This window comes from Cyprinodon variegatus, unplaced genomic scaffold (assembly GCF_000732505.1).
Source record: "Cyprinodon variegatus isolate N-32 unplaced genomic scaffold, C_variegatus-1.0 Scaffold268, whole genome shotgun sequence".
Lineage (NCBI taxonomy): Eukaryota > Metazoa > Chordata > Actinopteri > Cyprinodontiformes > Cyprinodontidae > Cyprinodon > Cyprinodon variegatus.
The window spans coordinates 468,346-487,326 of NW_015150721.1; the positions used below are offsets into that span (position 1 = coordinate 468,346).

At 39.1% G+C, this 18,981-nt stretch overlaps 1 protein-coding gene across 3 annotated transcripts in view; it reads right to left on the reverse strand.

The window, feature by feature from the left end:
• Positions 1-736: 736 nt before the first annotated feature.
• The window catches only part of LOC107089855 (zinc finger protein ubi-d4-like), a 21,614-nt gene continuing 3,369 nt past the window's right edge, over positions 737-18,981 (reverse strand). Inside the window, exons 2-12 of one of the 3 annotated variants that reach the window (XM_015382871.1) lie at positions 16,001-16,161; positions 13,589-13,696; positions 13,284-13,462; positions 13,085-13,177; positions 10,827-10,905; positions 10,477-10,518; positions 7,620-7,757; positions 7,403-7,534; positions 7,205-7,317; positions 4,141-4,216; positions 737-3,244 (exon numbers count right to left, since the gene is read on the reverse strand). In XM_015382871.1, coding sequence (XP_015238357.1) covers positions 3,162-3,244; positions 4,141-4,216; positions 7,205-7,317; positions 7,403-7,534; positions 7,620-7,757; positions 10,477-10,518; positions 10,827-10,905; positions 13,085-13,177; positions 13,284-13,462; positions 13,589-13,696; positions 16,001-16,161 — 1,204 coding nt within the window. In that variant the 3' untranslated portion in view covers positions 737-3,161. Of the gene's footprint in view, positions 3,245-4,140; positions 4,223-7,204; positions 7,318-7,402; positions 7,535-7,619; positions 7,758-10,476; positions 10,519-10,826; positions 10,906-13,084; positions 13,178-13,283; positions 13,463-13,588; positions 13,697-16,000; positions 16,162-18,981 lie in introns of all 3 variants that reach the window. The other 2 variants (XM_015382870.1, XM_015382872.1) reach the window with 2 other exon arrangements.

Sequence of the window (18,981 nt, forward strand, 5' to 3'; positions counted from 1 at the left end):
TCTCTATAGCCTCTCTGGTGGTTTAAATTACACAGCAAAAATTTAAATTCAAGTCTATTTTCTCCAATCAGGGCCCTAACTACCATTGGGGACACAGAGGTTGTTTCCTCAGTATTATATAAATGTATTTATTTTTAAAATTGTGATATAAATTAAAATAAATAACAGTAAACTGACTGTAGTATCATATATCTTGGTCTCCCACTAAATTGTGCGGTGTTTTATATTTGAAGAGCTAAAAGTAGCGGGACTGTTTCATCATGGTAAGCCATCATCATGCACCGTTGCTATGGTAACTGCAATACACAAGCTACAGACCCATGAGTCTCTCAGCTCCTGGAAGAGGAGAACTCCGGGCTGCTAATGCAAGTGGGGGGGCAGTTTAAGTTATTGATAACGGTGAGAAAAAACATGGATTCTCATGAGGAGATTTCAGCCCAGCGAGCTGCTCAGACAGGAAGGGAACATCAAACCAAAGTGGATTTAACTCCGTCTGCACCGGTCAACATCCATTAATCAACATCCATTATGTGATTAATACGTTATGCCAGAGCATACTTGAACAGTGCTTCAAACCGGGCGACGAATCTCCTCTTCTCTGCGGATCAGAAGGAGCTCCTAAATCTCCATCTTCCACATCTGTGCCATGTTTCCAGAATAGAAGCAGAGTTGTTTGGACTTCTTATTTAGCACATGACCGGCGCCATGTGGCGACGTACGCAAGTTGCTCTAAAACTCATCACGTAATTTAGCGTGTCAAACCGGGTCAGGTGTTCCCACAGCACAACGATCAGAGCCGCGTTGATTTTAGCGTCGGTCGCTTTACGAGTCAGTGAGCTGTTTCCACCTCCATTAAAAGCCGACTCTTCTGGGTTTAAACAAGTTTTTTGGCCAGTGGGAAAGGGGTACATGATAATCAAAGTATTGTGTGAGATTATAATAGAAATATGTTACATTAGGCTCCATCATTAACATAACAGGGTCTGGGTGTCTATTTTAAATACTCAAGTAAATATGAAGCAACTCATTTCAATTATAATGGAATGTCTTTCATGAAACATTTCTAAGCACTTTGATAGAAGCTTCAAAAGAAAGATTGAATGATGAAAATCAGGTTTATAATGTCTGGAATGGCAGGTAGGGGAGAAAGGAGAGGAGAAATGAACAGCCAAGCCTTTTTAAAGGTCACAATGTTTTTTTTGCTCCTTAAGACTCTGAAAATGGCCAGACTAAAATAATGGAATTAAAAACATCTCTGGGGAGGACGCCACCAAACCCGCCTAGGAGTTCTGACTCTTGGCCACAGTATATATTGGGCCCTGCGTACGGCCCTGTCTCCATTAAATCCATGCGTTATTCTCCTTACTGGTAGCTTTACACGATGAATTCAGAACCAGATGCAGGTTGAATAGATGCTCCAAGTGTACCCAGCAGGATCTAAACAGTGATAGGTTTGGTTTTTTGTTGTTTTATAATTCTCACTCCTCTGAACCTATATACGTTTTTTTTAAATGTGTAAAATATACAGAACTATGGTAAAAAGTCTGAGTTTAATTTCTCGTTCCTTACGTGACAAAAACCAGACAATTTTAAAGAGGGGAACGTTCGGAAGCGTGCATATCAGTGCATCACTATAACCGGGTGCAGCTCGATAAGCCGAGATTGATCGACAGATAAAAGCCTGACCTGAAGTCTTTGAAGCGGCGCTCATAAACCTAAAGGGGAATTCATTTCCTGTCTTCTGCAGTAAAGATAATAAATCATTTACAGTCTCAGTAAATTGTGTGGGTCGGATCAGGTGGATCTAAATTTCAGCAGTGCCATGTGGTTGTGGACTTTTCACTAATAAGATAAGAACTAACATCAGAGACAATAATTCCTTTTTTTCCCCAAAGCTTTACACATATAATCCTTTCCATAGAAATATATAAATATTATAAAATGTGTTTGTTGTCACTATGATCAAGCAATTTAAACTCCATAAAATCAGTACATTTACAGGACAGTCACAGAGCTTTAGCAACTTTAGGTATAAAAGCTCGAGATAAAGTGAAATGTAACCCAGTTTAAAAACCACAAGTAAAAAAAAATAAATAAAATTATATACACACACACACACATATCTGCCCAAATGTTGAAAAACTTGTAAAAAAGCTGAAACTACGGCTGGGGTTTTATTTTAGAAATAAAACTTGTTTTAACATGTCAGCCAGAAAAACACTTGTGCAGGCTACTTTAAGTGTTTTGGACTATGGTGATGTCTACATGCATGCTGCTTCTAGTACTCTCCACCTGTTAGATTCTGTGTACCATAGTGCTTTGCGCTTCTTAACTAACTCCTATTGCCGTACTCATCATTGTACGCTGTATGAACTGGTAGGCTGGCCGTCACTAAGTCTACGTAGACAACTTCATTTGTATATTTTTCTATACAAGGCCATGTTGGGTAAACTGCCGGCATATTTATGTAATCTCCTCAAGCTAAATTCCAGCCATTTTCATCTCCGTTCCACCAGGTGGCGCTCTTTCCAGGTTCCAATGGTTTTTACTGAGCTGGGGAAGAAATCCTTCTCTTACTTTGCTCCATGGTCCTGGAATAATTTGCAAAACTTGCTCCATTTAAATGATCTAGTCCCATTGAAAGAATTTAAGGCCATGTTAAAATGTCATGTAATTCCAAAATGTAACTGCCCTATGTGACCTGTCTTTTCCTCTATGTGAGATTTTGTCTATGTTGTATTTCTGTTTGTATTTTAACTGTTGTGCCGTCTTGGCCAAGTCTCCTTCGAAAAAGAGATTTCAATCTCAAGGGACTTCCTGGTTAAATAAAAGTTAAATAAAAAAATATTTTTTTTTTTTTTTACTTGTGGTTTTAACAGTGGGTTACATTAAGTTTGGCTTTTTTAAAGATGCGTTTTAAAATTAAGAAGCCAAACTGGCTGTGTGGCAAATGGATGAACAATAAAACCCATTAGACTGGATCTGAGGCCCAAACTGTGTAACAGTCATATCTGATGGTAACCGTGGCCAGTCTGCTCAGGTATACTTCCCTTTCCAGAGCACCCCCCCTCCCCCGGTGAGCTTGATGAGGAGGTGAAGGCGAGTCTTCAGGGGTAAACCGTAATGCTGCAGGTTGGTTGGGTTATGGAGGAGAGCAGACATCACGATGTTGGGGCGTTCTGATTCTGGTAGATGGACGCCTTGTCTTTTAAAAGGTCCAGACATAAATGGCAGCTCCAGCTCCCTGGATGAGAACAGGGGAAGTTTAGAAAAAAGGCAATGATTCTGGGGTTAGTTCTTTCAGCTCTACATCTCTGCCATCAATGTCACTCATTTATCAAACATCAGGTGGAAGGAGGACCTCTGCTCTAGACTATCCTTGAGTGGAAACAGATGAAAACGCTACTTTATATAGTCAGAAAAGAGAAGTTTAGTTTGAAACCCGTTGGTTTACCATTATTTTATTAAAAGTAGTTTTAAAATACGGATTTTAAAATCTTTTGGCTTTCGTCGGAGGACACTTTTTCCTCCGTCTCCCTCCCCGTCTATCCTGCTTAGCTTACCTCTCCTCCTCCTCGACGTTCATCCTACATGCAAGATGTCACGTTATAGGGCTGCGTATACGCCTGCAGCAGTGTGATGCAATTAGCTTGACGCAGGTATGATGCTGATATTTTTGATTTATGCCCAATTTTGCACACTTTAAGATGCAGCTGATCAATCAAGAAATAGGGGACTTTGCAGACTCCCTCTTCTAGCTGGTCCATCTTCAAAAGTCGTTTACCGTGTTGGCTTATGTGCTGTTTTTTTTTTTGCAGCCTCAAACTGTATCCTGCTAAGGATTAAGTATGACTGGACCATTGTTGCTGTACAGAAACTGAATTTCCCTTCAGCGAAACAGAATTTCCCTTCAGGGATTAATAAAGGATAATTGAATTGAATGGAATGGATTAGAAAATTCTTCCTCCACTTTGAAAACTACCGGTATGAATAACCAGCTTTATCAAAGTTTGTACGATTATAGCAGTAAACTAAGCTTGATTTATGATGCTTTCTTCACCCAAATCTACACAGTCCTCTGTTAAAAGGCCCGGTACCTTTCAGGAGGATAAAAACACCTCTGGGATAAATGGGAGTTACCTTCTGGAGGTTCAGACATGGGCGGGTTCAGACAGTACATGTGGTAGCCTCTGTCACAGTCGTCACAGAAGAGAAGCTGATCCTTAAAAAGACAAGTAGAACTCATGAACTTCCTTAACAACTTCAATTACAGGTACAGTTAGTTATGATAATCTTGTTCAGGTTGAAAATGAAATCCTGCCTTCCAGGATATCCTTTCTCCTATCATCTAACATTGATCTTCTGACTCGATCTAAAACGAAAAGGCTGAAGGTGCACAAAACTGCAACAGATCGAGCCAGAATTCATATTTCATGGATTAAATCCAGTTTGGGATATTTTACACACATAAGAAAAGCTGAAAACAAACATCTCCTCAAGGACAATAAAATATTCCAGTTTAATGAATTCAACAAACTTCACAGCATTAAGTTATTACAAATAGCAAAGCCAAGTAGACCAAACATATGATACAGGAAGATATGAGGCCCTGGGCTGCAGCCAACTTTGGTGCCAAAACTATAGAAACATCTTTTATGGCTAAAAAAAAAAATTAATCAATAAAAACTTTTCAGGTCTTCTACATAATAATGTAACCATATTGGTTAAAACACTAGAATGAATTTAGTAGCTTTTCACAAGAAAAATGCACAAATGTCTTTATTGATTAAAGAAAAAGACCCAAAGTGTTATAGCAACCTTTCCAGGATCATCTGTGTGGATAGAAAACATTCAAATAAGGCAGGCGTAGAGCAAACGCTATAAGGTTGTTACTGACAGGATGTGTTTTGAATAATGTGAAAATGTTATTTTATTCATTAACCTTGCTTTGTTAAAATACAGTCATATGAAAAAATTTGGGCACCCCTTTTGATCTTAATTATTTTTATTTCTAAATATTTGGGGGTTTGCAACAGCTATTTCAGTTTGATATATATCTAATAACTGATGGACACAGTAATATTTCAGTATTGAATCGAGGTTGATCTCACAGGTGCAAAAATATGGCTACCCTAATGATTTACCCCTAATGACCCTGAACTAATTTTCACTGACTTACTGAAACACAAAATTGGTTTGGTAACTTCATTAAGATTTGAACTTCATAGCCAGGTGTATCCAATCATGAGAAAATGTATTTAAGGTGGCCAGTTGCAAGTTGTTCTCCGTGTTTGAATCTCCTCTGAAGATTCATCATGGGCTCCACAAAACAACTCTCAACTGATCTGAAAACAAAGATTGTTCAACATTGTAATTCAGGGGAAGGATACAAAAAGTTGTCTTAGATTTAAACTGTCAGTTTCCACTGTGAGGAACATAGTAAGGAAATGGAAGACCACAGGGACAGATTTTAAGCCTAGAAGTGGCAGGCCAAGAACAATAGACAGGCAGAGAAGAAGAATGGTGAGAATGGTCAAGGACAATCCACAGACCACCTCCAAAGACCTGCAGCATCATCTTGATGCAGATGGTGTCACTGTACATCGTTCAACAATTCAGCACACTTTGCAACAGGAGAAGCTGTATGGGAGAGTGGTGCAACAGAAGTCTTTTCTGCAAGAACTCCACAAACAGAATTGCTTGAGGAATGCAAAAGCACATTTGGACAAGCCAGCTTCATTTTGGAATAAGGTCCTGTGGACTGATGAAACAAAGATAGAGTTGTTTGGTCATAACAAAGGCGTTGTGCATAGGGGGCAAAAAAATACAGTGTTCCAAGAAAAACACTTGCTATCCACTTTAAAATTTTAAACAGCATGCTTTGGGGCAGTGTTGCAAATGCTGGCACTGGGAATCTTGTTAAAGTTGAGGGTCGCATGGATTCCTCTCAATATCAACAGATTCTTGAGAATAATGTTTAAGAGTCAGTTAGCAAGTTGAAGGATGGATATTTCAGCAAGACAATGATCCAAAACACAGCTCCAAATCTACTCAGGCATCCATTCAGAGGAACAATTCAAATGTTCTGCAATGGCCATCCTGATCCCCAGACCTGAATATCAGTGAACATCTGTGGGATGATATGAAGCAGGCTGTCCATGCTCGGCCACCATCAAACTTAACTGAACTGGAATCGTTTTCCAAAGAAGAATGGTCAAAAATCCCTTCATCCAGGATCCAAGAACTCAATAAAAACTACAGGAAGCGACTAGAGGTTGTTGTGTTTGAAAAAAAGAGGATCTACAAAATATTAATGTCTCTTTTTTGCTGAAGTGCCCATATTTTTGCACCTGTCAAATTTTGTTTTAATGCATACTACACATTTTCTGTTAGTCCAATAAACCTAAATTCAGTACTGAAATATTACTGTGTCCATCAGTTATTAGATATATCAAACTGAAATAGCTATTGCAAACACCCAAATATTTAGAAACAATAATAATTAGGATTAATAGGGGTGCCCAACCTTTTTCATATGACTGTAGTCACCCACTATGTTTGGAATTTTCCTCCATCGCTTCACTCTTGTTCTCATGTTCTGAAATTAATTAAATCAATTCCAGGTAGAAATATTGAGCTTTTCTCCTTTAAAAAAAAATATTTTCTTTCAGAACTGAAATATGGGATCAAGTGATATTAGCGATATACTGGCACCAATAAAACCTATTAAACTGAAAACTGTTGACCTTGCAACTTTCATGTAGATAATAAAAAAGAGTTTAGACAGCAGACAATAACAAAGTAATAGTCTGATTAGGAATATCTTAACAGGAATTATTGATAGCTGTGGGAGTATTTTAGCAGGCTAAGTTTCTCAGCACCCTTGTTTTCAGAGGTGTGGCTGAAAAAAATGGTTCTGCTCAATGCGGCCAGGTGTGGCTGCTGAACAGAGCCAACAAACATTCCTTATCAAGGGGGATTCATGTATGAGCAAACTGGTAAAATCCATATGTAATGTAGGCTCAGGTTGGTTTGGATCATTGTTTTTCTTCTAAAGATTAAACTTTTTTATTTAGGTTATTCTGGTAAAACAGGAGGCTAATCCTCTTTACATCACCATGAGGGTGTAACACAGAAACCAAACAGATCCCAGACTCTATAAACGATCTCTGAGTTCTGCTCGGTCCTAACGTGGGATACTCACATCATTCTCAGAGGTTCCGCACATATTGCAGCACTTGCACTCTATGCACTGCCAGCGATACGTCTTCACAGCAGCCATCATTACAGGAGTGAACTGCAGGCAGGAGGGGTGGCCTGTGCTCACAGATCAAGAGATTCATTCACCAACATAAACTTTATGCACCATGAACTTCTGCTTTTAGATAACCTAAAGACGCACCTGAGCGTCCGCAGTCAGAGCAGGACACCAGCTCTTCTGATTGGCCCGTCTTGTGATTGGTTTTAGAGTCTCCCAGGCAAAAGTCGCAGTAATTATTAGGCAATGCGAGACCATCCGGACCTTTTTTGGGAGCTGATTAAGAGGTAGAGAGAAAAAAACGTCACCACTAGTGATCCCTGCAGTTTTCAACAGAAAGTATTTCATTCTCTTTTCCTACTTTTTGGCTCCTCAGGCAGCGGTAGGACCGGTTCGTTGATTTCCATGTCGTCCTTCTCCTCTCCCTCCTCCTCTGCTAGGTGGGAGTGGGCGTAGTGGTAGCTCAGGCCTGGGCGGTTCTTGTAGCGCTTACCACAAACTGGATCATAAAAAGTCATAAGTATTAGTATAAGTCCATACTGAGAAAAAAAATAAGGAGGTCAGAGTAAAATATGATTTGTCATTTAAGCGGTTGGGCAGAATCCCGTTTCAGTAAAGTCCTGCTGTTTGTCCTAAAAAAAAAAAAAAAAAAGGTTCCTTCCTAGACCAGTTGGTGGTTTGATAGATCATCATCTAGGTGGTTTTTGTGGTGATAAGTGATGACGTGATGCACAGGGAACTACCGAGATTGGGGACCAAATTGCATTTTTTTCCCCCATGCCACTCTCCCATAAAGGTTATTTTAGAACTTGAATAAAAGCATTCTGTCCTCCAGGATGCCGTGGGTCACTCAGCTTCTTGATGAATGCAGATTAATGCTCCACTATCATATCAGGTGGACAGCTGCTTTTTGGTGGGTTTTCCCAATGGGGGATAAACCTCTTTGATCCACTGAACAAAATGCCAACTTTCCCCTCTGACCCGGGTTTTCATGATACGTTTGTTACTCCGCCAAGGAGGTTATGGATTACATCAAAGTTATTAATCGATTTTAAAGCTTTTTTGGGGTTTTTTCCTACCAGAGGTATTCCTCATGCCAAGGAATGATGTACACATTATTTCCTAAAGGATTCTTTAACATAATTTTGCAGAAAAAGCAGTTCACCCTGAAACCAGAGGGTGGCAGCACTGAGCATGTACGGATTAAATCCAGAAATATTATACTAAAGACACAATAAAAAGGAATCTAAAACTCTCTAAAAAGTCTCCATCTGCTGATCCAAGAAGTGGAGAAAATGAAGGTGAGAGCAGAGCAGACACCAGAGGCTGCAGGGCAGCCATATCGGTTGGTTGGTTAATTAGCAGGATTACTTGAAATGTTCTTAAAAGATTTTAAGGATGTTTTTACCAGAGGTGAGCCTCGTGCCAAGGAACAATTCCTTAAAATTCGGTAATGATACAGATGATCTCTGAGGGCTTTTAACTCCACTTTATAATTGGGTGATTAATAATAATTATGGCAGAAATGATTATCATAATTTTGACTGAAATCAAGTTATTGCTGAACATTAACAGCTCATTTTAAACAATTTTTTCTTTTTAATGTCAAAAATTTTAGTAAAGAAACTAATTTCTCCAGTGGAAGACAAATGAAGTGAAGTTTTGTCAGATGCATTTCTCCTAGAAATCTTCATACAGGTGGGAGGCAGTAATATTTAATTAAAATCATTGCCCTTCATGTGTCATCCATGATGTCTTGACAGGTGCATCGACACAAAGCATCAGCAGCCACTGTGCACGGACGCACGCAGCAGCCTGTTGATGCTGAACTGAAGGTAGCTGACAAAGAAATTATATTTGGAATTAAACAGAATCTTAAACGCAGCATTGTTGCATTTCTGCACCGGAACACAATGTCACCCAACAGTTGTCATATCAACCAGCTGATCCGGTGGCGCTATGCACAGCTTTCCACTGTTGCTTCAGATTTGTAGCACTGGCGGGTCTCCTAATGTTATACCTAATAATACTATGCATACAACAGTATTGAAGGACTCCTGGATCTGAGGCTTTAAACGAAGATATCAGGATGAGCAGATACAGATTTCTACTTATAAACTGTTTCTGCCAACTCCCTTAATCTCGCCTTTGGAGGTCCAGAATTTAAGATTAAGTTGGCAGGATTCTGTCACCATTTAGCAGCAGTCACCAGCAGATGGCTAAAGGCTGAAGTTTCTAAAAAGCAAACCTTGTTTTTTAAAGAAAACTCTGTCAAGTGTAATTCTTTGCTCTAACATTTATTTCTTAGAACCTGACAGAGCTGATGTTTACCCAATGCTTAAAGGATTAAGAAACCATCTGAGCCTCTTGAGCTTATGAGCAGTAAAGTTAATCACCGGCTCGCTTGGCTGATGCATTCATTTTCCTCCAGAACTCTTTAGCTTTGTGTAAAGCATCAATATGGCGCATCAGTTGCAAAGACGTTTACTTATAATTTGGTTTTCTTCTTTTTTCAATTTGACAACTGAGGGAAAAAGAAAAACAATAACCCAGGAGTGTTGATGTAATCTATAAATCGCTGAGATTAAAGGAGATTACGTGATAACAAAACAGAGCGAAAAGATGAAACGTGTAAAGCTGTCATCCTGGGGGAGGGGGTTGTGTCATGTTTGTCACAAGATAAATTTATACTTCTTCTTTCACTGCCACACCAAGCTGTGGTTTTCATTTCCTAGCAGCGCTAACCAGCCGCATTTTATCATCTGTCAAGTAAAACGAGTCTAAATAAGCACCTCCAACCATGTGACTGTGGGGGAGGGGGGCAGACTGAAAAGGTCATGCAGACATCAAACTGACCCCATATCAAAGCAAAGGCATTTAGAAAAAAAAAAAAAAAAGAATAATGAGAAATGAGAGAAGAGGACATGAACAAAAAGTAAAACATGCATAAGCAGAGAGCTTAGGAGGAAAATGTAGATTATTTTCTACTAAAACCTTCAAATCAAGTTCATTAAAGCTGAACACATGCAAAATAACGACCTACGTTTGTCCTTTATTTTTCTCAAAAATACTGAATTTGTCTTTCTTAAAAGCAAAAGAAACGTTCATTTAAACAAAACAAAAAAAGGAGACATGAGATAAGTGGGAGCACACACAATCACATAAATGTACTCAGTAACAGAGACAACGAAAGAGAGAAGAGATGAAGAGAAATCTACCTCTTTCAGAAGGTTTTGAAATGTGCTTTTGTTTGATAGGGTCTGGAAGAGAGAAGAGGATCAGAGGAAGCCACAGACAGAAGCTACAGAATCCGTCAGCAATGTAAGCGAAACTGCTTTAATAACAGTGGAAAGACAAAAAAAAGTTCAAGGAGGTACAGATTCTCAATCAGAAGTCAGCAAACAGGAGGAGGAAACAATCATATTGCAAAAGGAAGCAGCAGAACTTTAGCTTCAAAGTCCGATTTAAGATGTCCAACAAAGATGGAAGACAGAATATTGTAAATAGAAAGAGAGGTGAGCTCTTGTTTGAAGTAATGTTAATGTGATAATGTGGCAGGAGGACTCACTGTCGCAGGCGTAGGGCTTGTCTCTGTCCTCCATAGCAGCGGTGTCCAGTTTCTTCCTGCCGCTGCCCACTCCTCGACCCTGTGGACAAGAATGGAGTCATTCTACAGCTGGGAGATATGAGAAAAATCTAATATCGTGATACATTTGGGCTATAATCGCGATTAGGGCTGGGCGATAATTCAATAACGATATATATCGATCGATAGACGTGTGGCGCAATAGAAAAAAAGAGCGTCGATAAAAGTTTGATAAAGAAACGCAGTTTTCCTTCCTTCTCATTGTAGCCTAGCATGTAGGTTTATGCTAATCACTGCTTCCTCCCAACCAATCACAATCGCGAACCCAGGCACGCCGTCACCAAGCGCCGCCCTCTCAAACCACAACATCCATTTATTTATTTGTTAGATTTATTTTGGTCACTTTTCTGGTCACTTTAGTTTATTCTTTGTCAGTATTTAATAACATAACTCAGGTCTTTTAAGTTATTTTTCTTTAAAACAATTCTGTTATGGTTAAAAAAGTTGGTTAAATAAAGATTTAATTCGAAGTCTGCTTTTGTGTTCTTTATTAAAATTAAATCATTTAGCAATATCATAAAATGTCCAGGCAGAGCTACACATAAAATATGGTTTCAAATCTTTTCAATAATTATCGATATCGATCATTTTTTTTTAATCGATAAGCTTTTTTTCTATATCGCCCAGCCCTAATCGCGATACACATTATATACCAGCATAGGTTTAAAATACCTTAAAAATATATGATATACTAATTAGAACTAACATGCAAATATTTTGGTTTCCAATTTAAAACATTTCATTTTAACCTGCTCCAAGCTTTACACTAATAATCCTGTCATATTATGTCTTTCGGTGCATGAGACCCTGTCAAGTTTTTGTTGTGATTTTTTTTCCCTCAGTAATGCTCCACTTGAAAGAGCCCAGTTAGCAAGGAACAACTCAGAACAAGGATTTCCCCTTTTTGTTTTTTATTGAAATTTTTTTTTCTTGATTTGATTAGTGAAGGGGTCATTCAGTCATTTAGGCTTAAAACCTTGAACAGAAGAGATATTGCGTTATTTCAAGTTTAAACAAACACAAATCATTAAATGTAAAAATAAAGATCCATAAAGTACATACTAATTTCATTAGTAATTACAACTAACTTTGAATGCAACCAAACTAAAAATGCCTTAGCAGTAAGTCAGCATAAGTGCCAATAAACCTTTAGGTTTTAGCATTAATCTCACATAAATATATCCTGTTTAACATTTCACTTAAATAAGATATGCAAATAGTGGAGTGTCAAACAAAGCATAAGTCCAATAAAGCCATCAGGGTTGCTGTTCCAAACAACGGGACTGGTTTGAGTCACTAATTTAAACAATATGCTGTGTCATCAAGCTTAACATAAACTTCAGACTTTAAACTAGGCAAACAAATTAAGTGAAAATAATTAACTGAAAACCATTAACATTAAAATAAACTAAGTCAGATGCAAACTGACACAAACATTTTACATGTGCACATGTGGAGCACATTGTTAAGCAGAATTTCATCCTTTTCACTTTCACAACAACAGGTGAGTCATTCAAGAAAGTCAAATCTCCTATTTCTTCAAACTTTTGCTCCCAACAAACTTTCCTCCTTTGTCCACAGCATGTATTGAACTGGTGTTCAAGATGGCCTTTTAACAGGAAGTTCCTCCCTTGACAGGAAGTCTGTTGGAATGCTTTGCTGGTGATGTTGCAAAATGCAAATGATTGATTGCACCCTGCAGGTACGCCTGAAGATTTGTTTTGTTTATGGAAGTGAATGAAAGAGTTTTTTTTTATGTTTTCATTGTGCTTTTTGTCAGTTGGCATGACAGACCCAATAACAAGATCCCAGCAACCAAACAGGAAACAAAGCAAAAACACACAATACTAAATAAAATGTTAATATAAAAAAGGCATCTTTTGTGCATAATTTAAAAGAATTGCAGAATAAACAAAAACAAGAAACTGACCTCAAATTACAAAAACAAAAGTGGAAATACTGTCCAAAAATTAGAGCATCACAAAACTATTTGCATTGATCATTACGTGCTTTGAATATTAAGAATCACTGAGAACATTGCCAAGTTTAGAAAATGCCTGCCAAACCTCAAAACAAGACCAAATCACATATTATATATTGAGTGTATTCCATATATTGCCCACCCATAAGTCAATCCACAGGCCGGGATCAACACAAACACCATTCAGTTACTGCTTTACCTTTCCTTTCCCTTTGCCTCTCCTCTTAGGCGTGTCTTCCTCATAGTCTTCATCATCCAGGTCATCCAGGAAGTCATCTGGCTCGAGGATTCTCTGTGTCAGAAGAGGTGGGATAGAGTTAAATAGAGAGAGAGTGAGCGTGAAGTCCAGTTTGAACATCTCGGTTAACGTCCCACTTCCAAACTACGAAAACAAAAACCTTTCTAATCCGGGCTGCTGGGTTCAGGCTTCCGGTGTAGTCGCTCTGATTCGAGTCTTCCTCCGACCCACGGACGTCAGCGGCCGTCCGTTTGTCGAGAGGCTCACCCTTCAGCAGGGCCTCCAAGCTGCTGCCGTCCGTGGACAGCAGGGCGTCCTTCTTCAGCCCTAAATCTAGCTCTGAATGCAAACGGATTAAAGAATAAATGAAACACAAAGTGCTTTAATCAGATAAACAAGTGAATTTCATCCTGAACCCGGGCGTTTTTTTAAACAGAGAGCCAACATAACGCATTTCTTTGGTACCTGACTTGACGGGGGGGAAGATGAGTCGCGGGTCCTCCGGAGGATGAGATCTCCGTTTCTTCCTCCACCTCCTGGCCGGGTACGTGTACAGCTGCCCCGGGGCCACGCCTGAGGAGCAGAAGAGCTCAGATCAATGACAGCGGAGAATTAAGCCATGATGAGGCTTCAGTTTTCTCCTGGTGGATCTTTTACAGCTGATGGATAAATGACTCTGCAGGAGTTTCCTTTGGAAAGGAAGGACAAATATTTGGTCTGTTTGGATAATTTAATTTAGTCTATTTGCAGCCTTTAAAGAAAAGAAAAAAAAGAAATCTGGTAACAATATAGAGTCGCCGTCTCCCACCAAGTCTGTTTTTACATCTGCGGAAGTTATTTTTGTGTTCGCTCACATTAAAACCACAAACCTCAAGAATTTGATGCGACAGATCAAAGCAGCACAGGACTTTTGGCATCATGATGGATCCATCACTCATTAACTGTACAACCCGTTTTTCCTGCAGCCTGTCTACAGCGTTAATCTGTCTTTATTAGAGCTGCAGCTAAAAAAAGTCACATCCCCTCCAACATATGACTATTTTAACATCCAATAATGATAAATGAGAAAATAATGCTTCATATGATCTCTTATCTAGGTAGCAGAGCACAAACGAAGTGTGATGCTCTCAGCTATTTAAGAGGCTGTTTAGTACAGAGTCTGGATCAGCAGTAGCCAATCAGTGATGATGGTGAGGGGATGACAAGTGAACAGGTGTCTGCATTAAGCTCAGCTGATTTCACAACATTTCAGCTACAACAGCTAAAATCCTTGATTAACCTGCTAAAAACATCAGTAAGATCATTTTTTGTTGATGTAAAGCGGTGACATTAAGGTGCTTTTAAAGAGCTTTGCCAAAAATAAGAACCTAAACAGATCATGAAAGTCACTACAAACTGTACGGGACGGAGAAAAAAAAAAAGCATCTTTGACCCCCCGCCATAAGAACCCCTGCTCTAATCAAACCCCAGAGGGCTTTAGAGAACAGCTGGATTCACACGGAGATTAGATTACACACAGCTGGACTGTCAAACCTGCTTTATGCTCAGATAACAGGTCGTCTGCATGTGTGTCGAAGTTAATGCAGATATGTTCCCCCCCACCTTACACGGACACTGTGGTGCATCTCCCCAAAATTGTAGGTGGCTGCAGACAGTGCCGCAGACAGCGTTGCAGGGAGGAGAGAAAGGAGGCATCTGATTGGTCAATTCTACATCCGCTCTACACTATGCATATTTCCTCCAGCTAGAAGAGCGAGTCTGAAGTGAAGTGAATCCATTTCTAGATTGATCAGCTGCATCTCAGTCAAAGTGCGCATTGGTCCAGTCGCCATTGTTGTTGAATGACCTCAGTAACCGGAAGAGAAACACGCCACCCATCACACCCACAATCCTAGCTAGTTTGAGATTGTCCCTCTTGTGTTGCAATGTGGCTTCTAAATTGTGCATAAATCAAAAATATCTGCGCCATACCTGCAGAAAACTAACTGTGACACACTGCTGCAGGAGTATACGTAGGGCCCTATAATTTCCGCGATCACGGAATCGCGGACGGCATCGCAGAATTGGCAAATAAACGCGGTATCTAGTGTAAGCGCGGAATTTCTACATTTGAAATGAAATTCTGTTTTTGTGTGGGAGAAGAACGTACGTCGGGGGGGAAACACACACCGGGGGACACAAATCTGGGCGACACAACCCCTCCCGCTCCGTCATTTCCGCTCACCCTCCCCACATTAATAAAAAAATGGCGAAGCAGCTCTCCACAGCTCAGCTTTCGGCGATAGAGTTGAGAAACACGACGCTAAGCCCTGAGTACAGAGCCGAGCAGTTCCCTCGTGACTTTTACGTGTCAGGTGAACTATTGTTTTGCAAGTTTTGTCAACATTTCATTGATTGGAAGCGCAAAAATACATACATAAAACGAAAAAAAAAAAAGGAATTTTCAAAAATTTAAACGGAAAAAACGGAATTTGGGAAAAAAAAAACGGAATTTAGGAAAAAATAAAACGGATTTTATAGGGCCTTATATACGCAGCCCTTAATTCAAAACTACTGAACTTATTCAGGAAAATCAGAGGAAAGGAAGCTTAATACCTATCAGATTTATAAATATATAGAGATTTTTTTTTTTATTCAACCTTCATTTTCCTTCCAATTTTTAACAGTGCTGTACTTTCTGTTGATTTATCATTTGAATCAAAAATAATCAAGTGAATCATGAATAAAACTGAGAAACACTGGTTTGATTTTGTTAAATGACTAAAAGGTGGAAAAGTTCATTCGGTACCATTCTGTCTACAGACCACTCTACCTAAATCCTCTTGAACTTTAACTTCTCTGAAGTTTACTTTTCAGGGAGCAACTCTGGAGTACTACCTGGTCCTCTGTGCCTCTTCTCCATCCAGATGTAGCAGTTGCTCTGAGCCACACCAGTCTGGGAGTCCAGGAACGGCATTCGGACGCTCCTCTCTGCACACAGCCGAGCGTTGTAGTTGTGACACTGCTCCAAGGCATCTCTGTAGTACTGCTCTCCCAATCTGAACAACATATGTTAAAAAGAAAAAAAAAATATTTCCAAATATTGGTTAGAAAACAGCCATATGTGACAAGTCTCCTTTATGAAAGTCATCTGAAAAAAGGCCAACAGTGGCGTGGTACAACATGGCCATTTTACAAGAGATAAAAATGTGTTTGTTCCCACGGGATGCGCCTTATCATTAAGTACCAAGGGGTCAGTGCGCCCTGCGGCTCTCTGCGATTCTGCAAGCGTGTTTTTCTTACAGTGGCAACAACAGACAGATGGAGAGATCTTTTGAAGAGAATACAGTCAGCTCAAATATGTATGAAAGCTGGGTCTCCATCAGAACAAAGTTCACAAAGTCAAAACAGATGAACACAGTTAAAGACCCACTGATCTGATCTGTTCAAATATGAATTATACAGAAAAACATTAGAAATACAAAACCTGCCAGGACTCAGATTAAATTTATTATGCAGATTAATTCTTACAAACAAGTGCTGCAAATAATGAGCAGAGATGAGTTTGGTTTAAAAGTCAAAAAGCTGCCTTTACCAACTTCCTACTCGGAGGAAGAACAAAATGAAAAGTAAAAAGTAGGAAGTATGGGCCCTAAACTGCAGTTAGGTAAGTGAGTGGACATTACCCAACTATTCGAGTTGTCAAGTCCATTTCCTGAAAGCTACCCAAGCTATGACAGAACTTCACATTAGCCAAGTGGAAGATTTATTTAAATATCATGCATACAAAAAAAGCTGTCATAAAATTCAACAGCGGTGTTTTTGAAAGTTTCCAACCAGAAAATGTAACTACAGGGAGGAGTGAGAACTGAGTCATGAGCTTCACATTTAAAGTGCGACTCAGCAGAAGATACTGGAGAAGTTCCACTAACATACCGCTGCAACTATGAAAGGGAAGAGTGGTGCCTGTTCCTTTGTCTGTCTGCCTCATGAATACCTGCTGTGACGTTTTTAGGAAGGATCATATAAAGGATGTGTGTCAAAATGCTTTAATGACATATCTGAACTTTTAATTTACTCACATGCAGAACAGAATTTGAATTATTTTAAAGACAGCATGTATTATACAAAGTGTTGTATTGTGGATAATTTCAAATTAAAAAACTATCTTAGCTTCAGATATTTGCATACATCCCTCTCATATTTGGATCGGCATCCACGTACGATGGCAGCCTTCAACAAGCGTCTAGGACTACGGAGTCCTTTAAGTAATTCCAACTTTATAGTGGAAGTGGTCTGTCCATGTTGGCGGGCCTAATGCCCTCATATTCTTTATGGTGGTAGAAATTTTGACTAAAGTGGATGTTCTAACCAGTCAATGATCCAAGTCACCTTGATGGACAGAATATCTCGCTTTTCAACCAACCATTTAAGATTATCTTTTGAAAATGTTATAAAGAAAGCTCTGTACCCAGAAACCACTAAAAGATTTATGAAATAAGTCAAAAATACAGTCAGATTTTGCTGGAAGCTTAATGAAGTCTTAGAAATGTAAAAATTTAATTCAGTTTACCTATATAGCGCCAATTCACAACACATGTCATCTCAAGGCACTTTACAGTTCACCAGATCATACAGTCAAAGTGATTCAAAGATTTCTATCTAAGGAAAACCAGCTGATTGCATCGATGCAATCTCTCACACTAAGCATGCTTGTAGCGACAGTGGAGAGGAAAAACTCCCTTTTAACAGGAAGAAACCTCCAGCAGAACCAGGCTCAGTGTGAGCGGCCATCTGCTGAGGCCGACTGGGGTTCAAGGAGACAGAAGCAGAGATACAAAAAGCAGCTGCAAAAGGTGGCCCCGAAGCCAACTCCCATGCCAGAGGACGAAGAGAAGCACATCCAGCCAGCCACAGTCAGAGAAACAGGACTACACTGGAAAAACAGGCCAATCTCCAACATCTATAAACAAAGGTGTTGATGGCAGGATGGTGTCACAGTCAAACAGGAACAAATGAAGCTATTATGAGAAAAGGCAGAGACAGCATAACGTTAGAGATTAAACAAACAGCAGGGCTCGATGTTAACCATTGCCTGATCACCCGGGGTAAGTACTTTTTATTGTTGAGAGAGTACAAATTTCATTGCATTTGCTCGCCGGGCAAGTGCAGTGATCGCAAAAAAAATTATTTATCACTCAAAATTACTTTAAAATCACCGACATTAGCTGAAAACAACCCAGCCGGCACCATTTTTGTTGTTTTGTACACATTCTGGCGTGATTTGAAGAAGCCGCAAGATTTTCCGCCAGATGGCGTGATTTTTGTCCACCTAGCGGTAATTTTGATGTATTTACCAAAACGACAAACAAGCTAGAAAGCGCTATCATATGGCAGTCTTCTGTACAGTGGTCATACATTAAAAAATGTTCATTAATTTTTTTTCTCTCAGACATTGGAGAGGTGCATTTAAATGTTATAGAGCTAAACATGTTAAATAGGTGACCTGTTATGTTATTATTGTCTTGTTGCTGCATTTATTTTGTCAGCGAAAACTAATCCTGAATCAGTTAAAAGTCAGGGAATTCTGAAATTATGTAAGGATGTGGAAACCCTGTATAAAATAACTATGTATAATGATTCTCTAGAAAAGTCACATTATATTAATAGTATTATCTTGTATAAACATACTGTGACTCTAAAATAAGTTATTAATTTGCGACATTGACTTCTATCTTGTGATTTATCTTAAGTTTTTAACCTGTCAAGTTTTTTTTTTTAGATTTTTAACATTACAATTTATATTTTTCCAAGCACACAACAGTTTAAAGCAAAGTTTAGTTTGAAAAGAATGTGCAGGAAGGATCGAAAAGCATGTT